The sequence below is a fragment of the Lynx rufus genome, unplaced genomic scaffold (genome assembly GCF_022079265.1).
Source record: "Lynx rufus isolate CCGP_SWC_20201006 ecotype Redwood Valley unplaced genomic scaffold, mLynRuf1.p SCAF_3, whole genome shotgun sequence".
NCBI lineage: Eukaryota > Metazoa > Chordata > Mammalia > Carnivora > Felidae > Lynx > Lynx rufus.
Window position 1 is genome coordinate 177,297,238 of NW_025814845.1, and position 16,757 is coordinate 177,313,994.

The window sequence follows — 16,757 nt, forward strand, 5'->3', positions numbered from 1 at the left end:
CTTCTGCAGCCTGTCAAACAAAGTAGTAGGTATTTCAGGCTTAATATGTTATGCTTTGATCTTTATTTTATTCAGTTCTGAGGAAACCAGGTCTGGGGGCAGGGACACACATTAAAAAAAAAAAAAAAGGCTTTGTGTCTTTTTAAAAATTACGAGGTTTGGTTTTTTCCCTTTACTATGCCCAGAGTGAGTGTTTGTCCAAATAAAACCTCTTCTAAAAGGGATATCAGTTTCCAAGAAACAAGATTGATTAAAATTGCATCACAAAGAACTCTTCAATTTACCATCAGGGTCCACAGCCCCTATATAGGGTCTCCGCACGTCTTCACCAGTTTATACTTTAAGATCCCATTAGGTGGATCCCAGAATGTCCACTCTGTACAATCTCAAAACGGGCAATGATGAACCAAAGCGAGGGCTTAGATGGCATCCTAGATTCTCTTCCTTTTCAAATGACAGAAGCTAATTCAACCAGTTCCATTTAGCAAATAATAAATTTATTAGGTGCCTACAAGTACAAAACGCTGAAAGCTGCTGTAGGGGGTTATAAAGATGTGGAGGAGAGCCCTGCCCTCAAAGAGCTTACAATCTAGGTGATGAGACACAATTAGTAAGTTGTGGCAGTATCACTTTAGGTGACTTACACAGAGTTCTTGGAACATTCACATCCTCTGAATTCTCCTGTTGTCAAATATGTTAAGGAATCCTTTCCACAGGAAAGCTGAACAGTGGGAAAGAGACCTTTTGTGGAATTAAACGGTGACCTTGGCTTTGCTTATATGAGCATCTTACTCTTCCTGGTTCCTTATTCTCATAACTTTCTCAGCATTCTTTCCTAACGACCTTTGTTAGGACAGCATCTCCATGCTTCCTGAACCTTCACTAGGGTTTCCTGTTTGTTAGTGCGTGGCTCAGTTGCAGTTTGGCCTTGAAATTATTTGCAGTCCCATTTTTCCTTCAGCAAATCTGATTTTCATTTTGGCTGATGCCAGGATGATATGCTTTGCAATCTGTGGTTCTAAGGGTAGGAGTGAGATGCGATACAAAGGAAAGCAGGCCAGACCTTTCCCTTACTTTAAACATTTAATAGTGCACTTACGGATTATATTCTGTACAGATATAGAGTAAGTTATAAACCTCTTCTTTTATTTTTTTTTACTTAGACTGTATTCATGTAAAGTGTATTTACATTAGGAAAAAAAAAAAGCATTGAGGTACAAAACCCAAAAGAATATCTGAGGTATAAATACAAGTATATTTTAAATAATATTTTTTGTCATGCTTTATCTAGGTTTGAAAGCACAGTGGACATGTGGACATGTTTATCTTAATAGAATGGTATATACAACATACAATCTTACAAATCTGAAAGCTATTAAAATTGCATATACAAGTATATCTTCATGAGGAACACTGATATCCAAAATACTCAAATTTTAAAACTCTAATCTTCCCCCGCTGCAAATTCTTCAAAGAACCTTTGAAATAACACTGACAATGGTAACTATAATATAACAAAATAAAACTCCTTCTTACAACTCTCATTCATACATTATTCACTTTTGATCCATACAAAATAAAGTCACTAATACTGTCTCATGAGTCAATCTTCATGGTTACGGTAAAACCTGTATAAAGACCACCCTTCCAAAAAACGGTGCTGGCACTTTTTTTGGGTTTTCTTTCTATGATAGCTATTTTCATTTACCACTAACATACATTCCAGGGGCATCATTATAAAGGAGAAGAAAAAGAAACGTAGGGAAAACAAAGCCGAGGGAAAAAAGAAAAAAAGTCACAAAACCAGAAAACCTATTTGCTGAAAAGGACAGATCCAATTACTAAGTATGTGCAGCTTTTAGAAGCGCTATGAATAACCAGAATCCACGCCTGTTGTTAAATTTTAATACCTTGGTTTAAATTTACAGGGATTTCCTTGGGACAGACGTAGTTTCCTATGTTTTCAGTATGTCTTCAAGAGTTTGGGTTCGAAACATGAAAATGCAAAAAATTCCAGCAGGTAAAAAGTTCTGGGGCTCGACTGAGGAGATGTTAGAGTGTTCAGTCGTTACATCTCGACTTAAAAAACAAACAAAAACACACAATTAAACTGTGCTCTGGAGCTAGTAAGGGTGGGGAAGGGGGTGGGGGGGCGGAGTTTCTTCCCTGACCTGATCTATCCTGGGTAAAAAGTGTATCACTATTTGCAATCAGATCTAAAGACGGACTGTGTTTGAGACGGGACAGCGGAATCAAGCTACTACAATTACTTTAAGGAAAGAGGAGGTTGGTAAAAAAAGGAATGTGCTTAATGACTTGGAAAAAAAACAAGTGGGCGAGGGTTTCGGGGTTCCCTTTCTGGATGGATCCACGGGCAGTCAGATATTCCAGGTTAAACTGAACCTGACGCATCGGTATCCTCCGGGGAGGCATCTCAGTGTGCCAGACACTGTGTTCCAACGTATACATCTGTGCCATTCGACCAGCAACAAACACACATACACACACTCCTCTGTGCAAACCTTTCTTTGCTCATCTCAGTGAGAAACACGTCAAAGAGTACCAACTATTCCAGTGGATACGCCAGTCCCTCAGCACGCCGCGAATAAAATGACATAGGTACACATACGCCAGAATCACAAGAGAATGAAGTATCTTCATTATTTTTCGTGATGTATTTATAGTTTTGCTTCTCAGAAGCAGTTTGGATAAGAATACTTTTTTTTTTTTTTTTGCACAGTCTTACATATTCCAGTCAAGGTCTGTACTCTAGACCTTAAACAAACAGGAAGCAGCTTTGAAAATGTCTTAAATCACAAAAAGTCAATTCCTACACTCCAACTTGTCGTTTGCTTTGTTTCAGATTAGACTCAGAACGCATTCTTCCAAGGACTGGCAAGAATTCTAGAAACAACTATCCAGACGGCGGACGCAGTCGCTTGGCTTCAGTAATCACCTAGATTTGGGGTCTTTGGTTTCAGTGTTCTGATTATTGAAAGAGTCTCGGATCTTCACAACTTCAGCTGCACACAAATGTCCGAAAGATTTTGTGTACCACTCTGGCATGTGGCCCCTATAATGGGAAGGAAAAGCACATGGAGTCTTCAAACTGGAAAACACTGAAATAAGCTGGAGGGAATTTGGAATACATTTCCATTTCTTGATCCAGAAACCTTGTAAATAAAGATTGTATTCCAAGATAATCTCCTGGCACGTCTGTTACACCTCTGGAACCAGAAGTTTCTCAAGGAACAACATACTGAGTACAGATATTGAGTGGCATTGTTTGGGAAAAGTTTTAGCATATAGAACAAAAACAGATTACAGTCACATAGACAGTTGAAAAAGTACTGAGATGTAAAGACTTCAAATGAGAATTTAACCACTTTGGAAAGTTTTTTAGAGGTTCATGTTTTTGTCTGTATTGCTGAATTTCACAAATTTTCTAATAGGAACACACATTCATCAATGGCACAGAGTACAGGCCTAATTAATTACTAAAAGGGTATGTCATATATTCAAATATCTTTGAATGTAAAATGAGAATCACCTGCCTGCTACTTCAAACCCTCATTTCCTGTGGCTTTAAATTCATGTCAGAACCAGAGTATTCGTGTTGCTTTAGTACCTCATTCTCTAAGGGATTGAAATCAGGAAGCCATCCCCCAAACACCAAGAAACACGAAGGTGTTACCTTACAAAAACTGCTCTTTAGGGAACAGACAAGACACAATGACGTGTTCATTTAAGCCATTCTCTGTGTCAGACAAAAAGTCTCATCTCCTTCATGACCCTCACCGTGTCAGAAATTAGAATCAGAACGTACCTTAAGTCGGCTCTGCACATGTAGGTGAGTTTGGATTTCCCTGACCCGCAGGGTTCGATCAGATACCTGGACAGGAGCACATTGACTCTCACCCCCACCACAGGTGCCCGGTCGTGATCCACAGAGGTGAGTAAAAGGGCACATGCCCCCTTAGGTAAATTAGTCCTCCATGTTCTGCAGAAACAAAATCAGAGTAAAAAAGATGGGATTTTCTGGAAGCCAAGTTTAAAATGGGGCCCCACTCTCAGAAGCTAAGGGGCAGGGTCAGTGGCTACGCTGTGTGACCCAGTCCTGGAGACGGTATCCTTTGAACTATTGTGCGAGGGCTCTTGAATGAGTAACTCTGTGCAGCGTCACTACAGTGAGTATGTATTCACATGTCAGTTCTTTGAAAGAGAACCAATTTGAAGTGTGAATGAAAGCCATTTTTACATTTCACAAATGGATTTGTACATGGACATCCAGATCAGGGTCGCTCTATTGGAAAGCTCTGGACTAATGACGGGACATTTCCTCAAAGATTTCTGGAATTCCTCTTTCAATCATGTCTCCAGAGAATTTATGAATTACATATAATTCAGCTTTAACCGCAGTGTACTTGGGACTTAAATGTTATTTCCTGGCTTATGCATTCACTTGCTGTTTCTAGTGAGAAAATCCATCCTTAAAGGGGCAAGAATCTGCTACCAATGAGCATATTCAACTGAATGTGCCTCTAATTCTGAGTTCAGCTCCAAAAGTGTTCCAACCATTTTCAGCGATGAACACACTGTTGGAATACATACAGATACATTTCCCATATTTGCAAGGGTTCCACACTTTCCGTTTTACATAATTGTATCATCTTATCATATTCAGTGACACCAGGCTCATCCTTGCCACAGTAATCATTTTGGAACCTCTCACCTCAAAACAACGTAGTCCCGGGCAGGGTGGGGCGCCATACTGTTTTGGACATACTGGTAAATTTCAGTTTGGCTGTCTAGGATTTCAATCACTTTTGAATCCAACAGGTCTACATCCCAGAGGTGCTGCTCTTTAAGTAGGCGCTTTAAGATCTCCTCAGGCATAGCAGGGATTTCGATGGTTGACCTCCAAAGCCTCAGAGGCGGTCCTTCGCTCACCTGAAAAGAGGATGCATTTTTCAGTGCTACAATTCACACACACCTACACTTTGAAGGCAAACTGCCAGCTCTATTTATGGTCATGTGTTTAGGGGCTAATTACTATCTATATGCTGGTGTTCCCAAGTATATTCAAGAGCAGGCCAGAAAGCCTGGCCTTAGACTAATTTTCCAGTCAAAATTATTAACATCTGTTCTCTTGGGGCCTATATTAGAGTCAGTGCAATAAAATCAGATGATTTATATACCCATTCTAAAGCCTCCTTGGCCATCCCGACACCCCCACTGTTTATTTCTTCTCAAGGTGGTAGAGACAGGACCAAGAAATACTATCACGGGCCTGTCATGCTGAACCATACAAGATGCCCCTGTCTTCAAGGGGCTTTTAGTCCTAACAAGTTAATTTCTCCCCCAAGTACTCTCCACTCATTAAAGGGCCAAGAGAAAAGTGGCTGAGAACAGAGGACAGTGCAAGGGGATTCTGAGCAAATTATGGAAAAATCTGATCATGTCATAAAACACCTTAAAGCCCAATACCACTAGTAAAACATTCCAGGGGACTCTAGTGTGATTCTGTGGCCCCAGAAGATTTCATTAGATGGTCGGATTCCTCTGACAAGTGTATTTATTATTCCTTGCTGGACTCTTCCACTCTTACCTGGGGAACTGAATCACCTGGCTGCCCAGATCTACAAGGGAGGGAGTGGGTGACAGATTCCCACAGACAGCCGTGTTAACACGGCCACAGGGTCTCATCTCTGATGAACCTGAATCCTGACCACTGGAACCCAACTGGCTGACAGTGGGGACGAGACTTACTTTCTTATAGGACAGTTCAGCCTGCTCTGATGTGGAGTAGCTGACCCAGCCTTTAAACTTCTCCTTGACTTCTTTAAACAGGCTATCCACACAGTCCTGGAGGAAGTGCTGGTAGTCAGCCGACTCGTCGTTACGCAGGCGTCCCAGTGCTTCTAGACTGAGGGGCTTCAGCTCCTGTTCTGTGTAGGAATTCCGACATCGACTCATTTCCTCGGGAACCTGTGGTGGGTGCAAGGGACAAAAAGGAAGTGAGTCTGCCTGTACTGTTCCCGTTGCCCAGCAGAGGAAGCGGCAGTGCGGGAGCCGCGGACTGGGTTCTCAGGGAGGTGCAGGCGCCCCCACTACTCTCTTTCCAGCAGACGGACGGTGGCCCTGCCGACCTCACGTGCTATCGTGAGTAGTGAGGATACGAACAGATCACCTTCCTGAAGGTGTCCAAAAAGCCTATTCTCACGTGAGGTATTCTTGCGCTTTGGGAAGTCACAGTAGAGGGTAAGTGACTAACCCAGGGCTTGCCTCTCAGATACAGAACTTAATTCAAAAATGTGTTGCTTTTGCTTCTTAAGTAAAGGGGTATGGAGATAGGCGAATTTCATTAAACACATTAGCTCTAATGAGCTTATATGTTATAAAATAAGATTTTTTTATAAAAGAAACAAAAAATACCTTCTCCAGACATGTATATAATCTCCAGCTGTGCAAAGATGTGAGCAAGCATGGTGCCCACGACCTGGTCCTAACTATCGGAGTTCTCCTCAACCGAGCGCCAAACCGCCTGACGCCTCACCTGGAAGAGCTTCTTGCACTCGGCAATCATATGGGCCAGCCCCTGCGTGGCAGCGAGGTTTTCATTCAGATCCTTCTGATCTGGTTTACCCAAGCTTTGTTTCCTTTGCATCACCCTAGGCAGAAGAAAGAAGGGAGGGGGAAGACTCAAATATTTATATGTTTTTAATTAATGTGTTATTCCAGGAAACCCAGAGGAGAGAAAAAAAACTATTTTACTGGAGCCTATCTGTTCTTTTTTTTTTTTTTAGATTTTTTTTAACGTTTATTTATTTTTGAGACAGAGAGAGACAGAGCATGAATGGGGGAGGGTCAGAGAGAGAGGGAGACACAGAATCTGAAACAGGCTCCAGGCTCCGAGCTGTCAGCACAGAGCCCGACGCGGGGCTTGAACTCACGGACGTGAGATCATGACTTGGGCCAAAGTCAGACGCTCAACTCACTGAGCCACCCAGGCGCCCCTAGAGCCTATCTGTTCTTAAGAGGTTCGGGAGAGTTTCACTTTGGTCACAAAAATTCCTCAGTTTTATCAGCTGAGCACACACACACACACACACACACACACACACACACACAAAACCCAAAAAACCAAACCAAACCAAACAAAAACATGAAAGGGGCGGTTTTCAGTGAGATCCAGGCTATTTAAAACCATCACGTTAATGGGGCGCCTGGGTGGCGCAGCCGGTTAAGCGTCCGACATCAGCCAGGTCACGATCTCACGGTCCGTGAGTTCGAGCCCCGCGTCAGGCTCTGGGCTGATGGCTCAGAGCCTGGAGCCCGTTTCCGATTCTGTGTCTCCCTCTCTCTCTGCCCCTCCCCCGTTCATGCTCTGTCTCTCTCTGTCCCAAAAATAAATAAACGTTGAAAAAAAAAATTAAAAAAAAAAAAAAAATAAAACCATCACGTTAAACAGGTTCCCGTTTAAATAGGACAGCCCAGAAGGTCTCTAGGTAGTGGTGGGGAGAAGAAAGGCAGCTTGCAGGGGTGCATAGATGGGAGGCACTGGATGTTGCAGTAAATGGTGTCACCATTCTTTACGGTTTAAATAAATAAAATCCCCTCCTGAAGGTAAGGGGACAATCTATTGTTTCCTAGAGATTTTGTCTTAATCTTATCTGATCTCTCCTGCTCATCTCCAGTTCCCTATCCTATTGAAGATGGAATGCATCAGTCCACGTGAGAACCAGATAAAAAGATACTGTACTATATGGCTTTCAGAAGCAAAGCTCACTTCAACTAGTAGAACCAGGCTGTACCTGTAGCTAAGGAATATGTGTCAAGCACCTTTAGAGCTGAGGAGAAGGGTCAGGTGGATGGGTTTCACATTTGGGATTGTGTCCAGTCGGGGACTCCTTTCTCACCTACCCTGCTGTGAGGCCCGTACGTGAAATACTCACACCAGTAAGAAGCTTCAACTGGCTCTGCCATTTCCCCTTCAGATGTGGGCAAGTTACCTATTAAACTATTAAACTGACCCTCCCTGAAGTCTCACTGTCCTCATGTTAAAATAGGCCCTGCCAGTATCTTCACCTCTTAGGATCCTTACAAGGATTAAATGAAAGAATGAATGTCAAGGGTGTAGTCCTGTGGTTGGGTCAGAGTAAGTGCTGAGCAAATATCAGCCTTTCTTAGTTATTTTCCAGATTCTCTGACTTCTTCTATGGCCACTCCCAGCTTGTATACATCTAACGAGAAACTCTGCACACAATTGGCCTGGGCCAGGTCTAGCTTTGAGGCTCAACACTATCCTTAGTTCTGATAGATCCAGCTGACTACCTTACAACTTGTAGCACAGGCTAGGGGCTTGGCTTTGTTGACTCTGCAGAAGTCAAGGCAGCAAGGGCCTTATCCCCATCCAGTTTTTTAGGTCAGCAAATCCTCATGATCCTTTGCTGGCAGAAAGTTTGATGGCAACGTCACAGAGGGCACTGGGTGGGGGGGGGGGTTCAGGGAAAACACTTGCCATAACGAAGCACACATCCAAATTGCTCTCAAAGCCTGGTTGTCACTAGACTGTCTGGAAAGTTACGCCCCCAGGGCTGAGAAGAAAGGAGGGAAGTAAGGGGACCGTGAAGGATGGAGGCTAAACTCCTTTGTGCTTGACTCAAGTGTGAAACCAACGAAAACCCAGGGACAACTGAGAAGGAAAGGTAGGTTGTGTTTGTTGGAAGAACAGAGCATGTGCGTGCATATCTCGTCTGACCCGTACCTTGGAGAAGAATTCTCTCTCTTCAGGGTGTTGAGGTGGAAAAGGGAGGGCGCTAGGCACACAGCCAGGTTGGTGGGGGTCATCTGGTTTTCTTTGACGGCGGCCGTGACATCGCTCAAGAAATAAAGGAGCGTCTGTAGAACCTCCCGGTTCTCATCAGGCAGGAGCATAATGGCGGCCTTGATCGCCTGGAGGCGCTGGTCCTTGGGCACACCTGTATAACACAGGCATTTCCCCCATCAGCTCGGTGCTTTTCCACGCGCATTGCAAGGAAACGTCCCAAAGCAAACACCAGCACCAACGACCTCGGCCCAGTCCTGAACAAGCGCTTGCAGAAAGTGTACTTGAGGTTAATATGGAAGAAATTAGGGACGGCCACCAGCGTCACTGCCCTCAAGTATTTCCTGCCTGTGGAGGAGTTAAAAAATTTTCAACACCCACAATGCCAATATCCTAAATCCACCTCAGAGTTCAGCTCCAGATATGATGCCTGTTCTTTTGGTTTTTGGAATAGCTTTTCTTTTCTAAGTATTTTTTTTTTGGAACTCCCCAGTTTACCATTCTTGATTACTGAAAACACAACACACAGTTATACTTTTGTGTAGTTTCAGTGAAAAACCTTATTGAAGACGTGTACAAGGGGATAAAATCTTTCTTGGCCTTTATACAAAGGGTCCAGTATCTTTGGGGACCTTCCATAACTAGAACTGATCGGCTCATTCGTAAAATGGAGAAAGCAAGCTGCTAAAAGAGTCAGCTGAAACAGATATTTTTACTAGTAATGTTTTTAAGTTTTAGAAAGCATACTGAGAGGCTATTACAAAAATATATGCTTGAGAAATAAAACCAGGAAAATGACATACATGTAGAAAATGCGGGGCTCAACCTTCAGGTCTCCTTTACTCGGCAAATCTGCCTTTTTTAAGAGGCATGTGGTGGAAAAATCAAGTCAGTCAAGTGCAGCTCCGTAGGACAAACCGATTAACGGCTCCATGGTTACAACACATAACAAATACCTTGGTGGGGAAAATGTGACCTGTGTTTTCAGAAAATCTGAAAGGATGAAACAAATAATGAAATAATCCAGACCAGCTCCATTTCTCATAAGATGAGGTCCAGCGCGCCAGGCTGGAGACAATTTGAGCACGGAGAGAAGCTGCTTCTATATTACGTGGCTGTAACACCACACGGAGCCAAGAAAAACATGGGGCCGTAAAAGCCATAATCCTGATCTTGACCATTAATTTAGACAACTGTTTGCTTTAAGCTTTACTTAAAAGTGAGAAGGGCATGGGTATTGTTTTCCCAAGTATTTCTGGCAGAAGTGGAGATGAATAACAGAAAAAGATTATTTATTCACTTTCCAGCAAGATAAACCACACAGACACCTGTGACGTTTTAAACACAGCAGGCCCTGCTGGAGAGATGAGAGTCAACTGAAATATCTTGGTACCTGCTCTTTTAAGCATCTAAGGGAAGACTGTTCTAGAAACGAATGAAGGAATGAGCTCCCGGATCACAATGTAAAAATGTGTAATTGCTTCAGTAATTAGAGAATGACGATAAGGGAAATTTATTTCTGCATTATTCAACAGGTACACAGAAACCTATTCCACAAACAAGGAGAAAAGGAAGAAAGAAGTTGATGACATGTGTTTCCAGGAAGGTCATCATGTGGCTCTAAAAGAATGGCATCAAAGGAAGCCAAGGTTTCAGGTGGTCCCACTTTTCCCCAAGGCCAACGGCGTTAAGATCAAAGAACACTTACACTGGTAGATCTGTAGAAAGGTTTCCGAGAGTTTGTTCGTCATTAGTGGCTCAGGAAGGTCTCGAAAATACTGCTTCAACATGTCTGCTACATCATAAGCAGACTGTCCCTCATAGCTGACACAATCTATGGCACTTTCATTCATCTGGCGCAGAGCCTGAATCCGGGACTTGACACCCGACTTTCTGAAGAGCCCAACCTGTTGGAAGAAAAACATTAAATGGCAAGACAGAAGCAGCATTTTCACTACAAAACTATGAAAAAGAAGCATGCATCTGAGGTCCCATGATTCAGCGGGGCCTGCACGAGGCAGTTCTCACCTGATCCAAACAGTGGTTGCGGAGGTAGCGCATGGCCTGCTGAATGCTCTGGGGCAGGGGCTGTCCTGTGCGCTGCACATTGACCGTCAGAGGGACCCCGAACACATTCCGGTCCTTATAGTCTGGAACCTTGATCCTTTTCATGAACTTGGGCACAGCCCTATTTAAAGAGCAGGTGGGGGGAGGTTATGTTTATTTGTCTGTAGACCCTTAATCCATCTTTTGCAGGTAAACCCTGTGAGCTTTGTATCCGTGCTACTAAGGTGGCTATTTAAATTAAATAAAATGACAAATTTAGTTCCTCAGTTGTATTAGCCGCAGTTCAAGTGCTCACTAGCCATCTGTAACCAGTAGCTGCCGTCTGAGCAAATACAGCACATTTCCACCATCACAGACAGTTTCACGGGACAGTGCTATTCTGGATCTTCTAAGAGTTGGGGCTCTGAGGCCCAGTAACATTTTCTCCACTGGGGATTCTTCTCCCACTATTAACTCTGAGAACTGGGTTTATATCCTTGAGGGAGCTGATGGGCTTCCTTACAAAATGGCGGCACAGGAAGGCACACGAACAGAAAAGAACATTCAAGGCCCTAATTTAGGAGCTTCATGACAGAATTTGAAAAACACGTTCCCATTTGTCCTGTAAATGGGCAAGAATCATTTCTAAGTTCTTGATGAGATACAAAGTATTTAGGGTATAAAAAGGATCATGTAATGCTGGAGGAGAAAATAGCAAATACGTGATGTTGGTCCAACATAATGAGAACCAATTCCAGAGCTCAACAGTGGGGGCCAAGCTAATGACCCGAAGTCAAAATAAATTCTCCTGCAGATGACCCTGGAGAATATAACATCTTTAGGTTTCTAAAGGAAGATGGAAAAGAACAATGAAGGTTTTGTGAGCCGACCCCAGGCTCCCTGGAGTCCTGAAACCAGGTCCAGCCCCAGAAGTATATGGAGCAACAGGAAACCGATGTCATGCATTTAATGCTGTCAAGCAGAAATTTCAGCTCTACAAGTGACCTCTCTAAACGGGACAAGAAAGGGCAAGGCCGAACAGGAAAAGAACTTTGTGTAGAATTTCTCCCTATTCCATGGATCCCACAATGCGAGGCTTTTACATTTGGTTTTGACTCACTGGAAAAACTGACCAGAACTCAAGAAGTATTACGGACTTTCAGATTCTTGAGGGTTTGGTGGGAAGGGGGGTGGGCAACTCAGAACCGAGAATGTAAAATATGCACTTTTAAATAGCCAGCAGGGAAAATATGACTCTACGCACAGAGGAACACTGCAGAAGACAGACTGCTTTGACTTCTGAGCGCTCGCCAACAGCCACGGCACGTTACTGTTTATAGCCCTACGAAAGGTAAAACTAAAGCGTAGAGCCAAATTTGTATTTCCATACAGTAAGTTTATGGTATCATGGCCATAAGTGTGCATAATACTTGCTTTGTCGGGGGAAAAAAGCCAGCGGCGGAATGTGCAAAGAACACATTACGATCTCCACCGAGAATCTGAAGCATGCGGGGATAAACCGGTCAATACTTATTTCTGTCATTCAGAACAAACAACTTCTGTATTTAGCAAGGCTCACATAATAACAGCCTTTGAACGGGAGGTGCTTTGATGCTGAAGCTAAACTCACTACGAGTCCTGAGGAGACGGGGGGCTGGAGAGAGAAACAACAGTTCTGCTGCTTTGCTGACGTACCTCGGCCCCTCTGGTTTGCTCCAGAGCGCTACTGAGGACATGGGCTGCTTCTCTGTTTTTATACAAAGCAGTGAATCCAGATGATAAACACTCAGATTAGGGAAAAGGCTTAAGGATACCCAGCTGACACTGTGAAATGCACTTGGATGTCAATCTAGAGATAGTTCTCTGCTTTGCACTGCTAGCAGAAAAATTAAGATACACACACAGTGGGTCACATCCGTGGCCCATCCAGCCTAACGATGTCCATCTCACGTGATACACACGGAGGCCGCAGTTTTAAAAGTAATCATGAACAGTTCATCTGAGGGATTTTACCTTCGTGTGTATTTAGTCTGTAGTATCTTAGAGCAGTGAATTCCTTGCGTTTATTATTCACTGTTGAAGTGTCTTTGTTAGAAAGAAACATAACCTAAATTTTTTAGCACAGGGAGATTTTTGAGTGATGCTTCAAATATTTCCATCAAAAATGATTTCTAAAAACATACCTGGAGAAGGTCAGGAGGCCCGAACTGTACAGTAAGCATTTCACAGTTGGTCTCGACATCCTATGACCTGAACATTTTTCTTTCCTTCCTTCCATAACATGATCTGATCGGTACATCTATTTACCCACGGGGGGCTCTTTCTAACACAGGAAGGGGGTGCCTGTACAGTGTGATGGAACAGCCACGCATTCTCACTCCATCAACTGGCCATTTGTCACTCCGGGCACTGAATCTCCCTCCACCAATCCCGCTGCTTAGTCCCCAAAGTTACACTGGCTTGAGCAGTATCAGATGTGGCCTCAAGAATGCAGGGATTACATTTGGATGATAGTCGAAAGGCATTCATAGAGGATGGATACCTTCAGCTTCAGGGAGCTGCCCCAAAACATTTCCAATTAGTTGACCGAGCACAGTAAACTCTTACCAGCTAAAACCATGCTTATTCGAAGGCGTGTACTTCTCTAGCAGGGCGGTTAACTTTAGGAGCGAGTACTTCTGCAGCAGGTTCATCTGGGCCACAGACTGGCAGTTAATCTGCAGCGATACAGAGTTTAAGCTCGGCCGATGGGAGCTCTGGAAACTGTGCCATCGCAGTCTGTGCCTACGGGAGAGAAGCAAGGGGAGGGGTGAGTATAAGAGAGAGAAGCAGGGGAGGGGTGAGCACGAGGGAGAGGAGCAAGGGGAGGGGCGAGTACAATGGCTTTTTAACAGGTACACACAAAATCAGCAGTGGGCTGCCTGCTGGCCTCTTATCTTAGGAACCGAGAGAACTGACTTCTACTCCATTCTTTTCTTCCCCTCCCCACCCACGATAAAATACACATTACATAAATGGCCATCTTAACCACTAAGTGACAGCTCAGGGGCATAAAATCTCTTCACGCCCTTGTACAACCATCGCCACCATGCATCCACAAGACTTCCTTCCTCTTCTCAAGCTGAAACTCCACACCTATGAAACAACATCCACCCTTTTTGGATGTTAGGGCCTCTTGATCTCTTTCCTTAGGAGCTCACAGGGCCAGGAATGCCCTAACCCCATGTCCCCCACATGAGAGCGGCAGCAATCCCTTTCCTACCTCCCCCACCTCCAGAGGGCAGCCAAGCTCTCACCTATTGGACCTTGTCAGAGAGGCCCCAACCCCAGAATCCCTCCTTTCCGGGATGTCGGAGGGCTCTTCCGGCTCGTTCAGTGAGTTGCCGGTACTGTCCAGGTCACTGGGTGTGGCTCGGTCATTGTCCACATCCAGGTGTATCTGTTTGGGAGACGACGGGCACGGAGAGACTGAGTCCAGGGCTGAGTCGGAGTCTCCCTCGTCTGAAAACTTCTCCGACCACTGGTTGACTATCCTCTGCATCCCCTTCACGTGGTAGAGGATGTCATCCAGCTCGGGGAAGATGTCCTCATTCTCCAGGTCGGCCAGGTCACCCGAACTGGAGTACAGGATGGAGCCAGGCACGTTGTCATAGATACTCAGGCGGCTGCTCATGGAGCTGGACGAATTGCGTCGCTTAAGCTCCTTGGGGCCGTCGCTGCCGTTGTCCCTCCGCAGGCTGATGTGGCCCGGGCCGTGGAAGCTTCCAGTCCTCCAGTTGACGGAGCTGTTCTTCCCTGACGGAGAGAAACTGCCGTTGGAGAGCGCCTTGGGGAAGGTGCCGGGCTTGTGATCTTCCGGGATGTAGAACACTGCGTCCTCTGGGTAGGTCTCGCGGTTCTTGAAGTTCTGTTCCATAACGTTGTTGAACGTGGACTGATTGAACGGATCGAAGCCCTCCAGGTACATGCCCACCCGCTTGTTGCAGGCGCTGAGGCTCCGGGTCCTGGTGACCGGGCTGGGCGTGCTCACGGCGCTGCTGGTCTCTGACTGGCTGCTGCTGCTGCTGGTCTGCGTGGAGTTGGAAACGCTCCGCTTGCGAACCGCGGGCACGTTGATGTGGTTGCCGTTGAGCGCGGAGATCTCCACGCAGTTCAGCTGCTTCAGCTTCTCCTCGTCCATCCCCTCCTGCAGGATGGGCCCACTGATGATCAGCCCCAGCTTGGAAGGCGCCTTGTGCTTGCCGTGGTGCGAGCCCTTGAGCTTCAGGCTCTCCATGCGTTTCAGCAGGCTGCGCGTCTTGGACTTGGCGTTCTTCTCGTGGCCTTTCATGCTGAAGCTGAAGCTGGACAGTTCCTTGGGGGAGGGCAGGCTGCAGAAAGAGTCGTCATTGCCCACGAAGTTGCCGGAGGAGCACACGCTGATGACGGAGTTCGTGCGGGGCGTCGCCGCGTCCCCGGTGTGAGGCGCGTGCACCGGGAGGCTGCCGGTGCTGCTGAGGCTGCGGACCGAGGCCACCTCCTGGCGCTCGCCGAGGTCCGTCAGCATGCTTTCATGGCTCGCCGCGTTCTTCAGGTGGGCATCGTCCGGGGCCCCGGGGGCTGCGTCCTGCTTTGAAGAAAAGACATCAAACTCTTCCAGCCGGGACCACCTCTTGCTGTCCCTCTGGAAAGTCCATTTGCCGCTTATTGCACAGGGCTCGTCCTCGTCCGAATCCTCACTCTGCAAAGACAGAATGGAGGCATTCATCGCTGGGACCGGCAGACAGCAGGGAGCGGGGACGTGTGCTGGGGGCCGGACGCCTAGGACCCGGCTCATGATAGGCCATCAGTGTCAATTCCCCCTTTGTATCTTTATTTTATTACTTATTATTATGATTATTACTTTATTATTCTTTTTTTAAATGACAAAGATGTATGTTGGATGTCAGGACTTTGACAGGAAAAAGCCTGACCAAGTGTTTCAAGCTAAATAAGAATTATTTTGTAGAAACTGTTGGATCTGTAGGCTGTTCTTTAAGTGCTCACAGAGGAAAACTCTAAGATCTGTGAAAATTCCAGGCATGCAAAATATTTTGAGCTGGAGTCAGCAACGGGTAGGACTCCCTCTGGTCTGCCTCCAATTTTGCTGTCTGTTGATAGCATGTGTTTATATTCTCTTTCACAATTAAAAAGGTAGTTTTCAAACACTAAGAAGAATGGACGCTGAAGTCTGTGGCCACCCTAAAAGCATATAAGATCTCCTACCAGACCGGTGGAGACACCAAGCAAGGTAAGTCGCCACATCTCTTAAGGCGGATACTTTTCAGCTTCTTACCTGTTCTTTTTCATCCCTTCCCCCACCAGACACAGGGTCTCGAGCTAATGCCACACATGTCCTGTGAAGTTTCAACCTCAGACATGCTCCAGGCAATTTAACAAGGCCTCACAAATACCCAGTCCTGACAGCGTGGAACACTCACAAACACGATGTTACATCTTTGCTGATTATGCTTGATTTATGGGCAGGACTCAGGGTTATGCTGTGTCACAAACTACCACATCTGAGCCTTTTAGGCGGGATATCAAAAGGCCCAGCTCAGTGTGATGCATGTCTTTCCCACTGGTGTGGAAAGTATCACATGACCCACGTTTCACAGGACAATGAGTAGAGAGCATGAAACGCTGACTTGTGGACTCCTCTCCACAGCCCAGTGGGTGCTCAGGTTCCAGTTCATTTGTTTAAAAGGTTTAACTCCCCCGAGAAGGCGGCTTGTTGCAAGACAGGGACCGTAGGATAATTAAAATCTGTACTCTGAACAGTCAGAAATATGTTCTTTGACCAAACTTATTCCTGTTTACTCTAATTTGTGACACTCACTCCCGGGACTACACCCACTTCTTCTCC

The 16,757-nt window shown here is 45.3% G+C and overlaps 1 protein-coding gene across 1 annotated transcript in view; it reads right to left on the bottom strand.

Moving 5' to 3' along the window:
- Window positions 1-490: 490 nt before the first annotated feature.
- DLC1 (DLC1 Rho GTPase activating protein) overlaps window positions 491-16,757 on the bottom strand; it is a 408,685-nt gene continuing 392,418 nt past the window's right edge. Inside the window, exons 8-17 of the mRNA XM_047092089.1 lie at window positions 14,170-15,593; window positions 13,481-13,657; window positions 10,856-11,015; window positions 10,536-10,734; window positions 8,768-8,981; window positions 6,557-6,671; window positions 5,770-5,988; window positions 4,733-4,950; window positions 3,827-4,000; window positions 491-3,073 (exon numbers count right to left, since the gene is read on the bottom strand). Coding sequence (XP_046948045.1) covers window positions 2,953-3,073; window positions 3,827-4,000; window positions 4,733-4,950; window positions 5,770-5,988; window positions 6,557-6,671; window positions 8,768-8,981; window positions 10,536-10,734; window positions 10,856-11,015; window positions 13,481-13,657; window positions 14,170-15,593 — 3,021 coding nt within the window. The 3' untranslated portion in view covers window positions 491-2,952. The remainder of the gene's footprint in view (window positions 3,074-3,826; window positions 4,001-4,732; window positions 4,951-5,769; window positions 5,989-6,556; window positions 6,672-8,767; window positions 8,982-10,535; window positions 10,735-10,855; window positions 11,016-13,480; window positions 13,658-14,169; window positions 15,594-16,757) is intronic.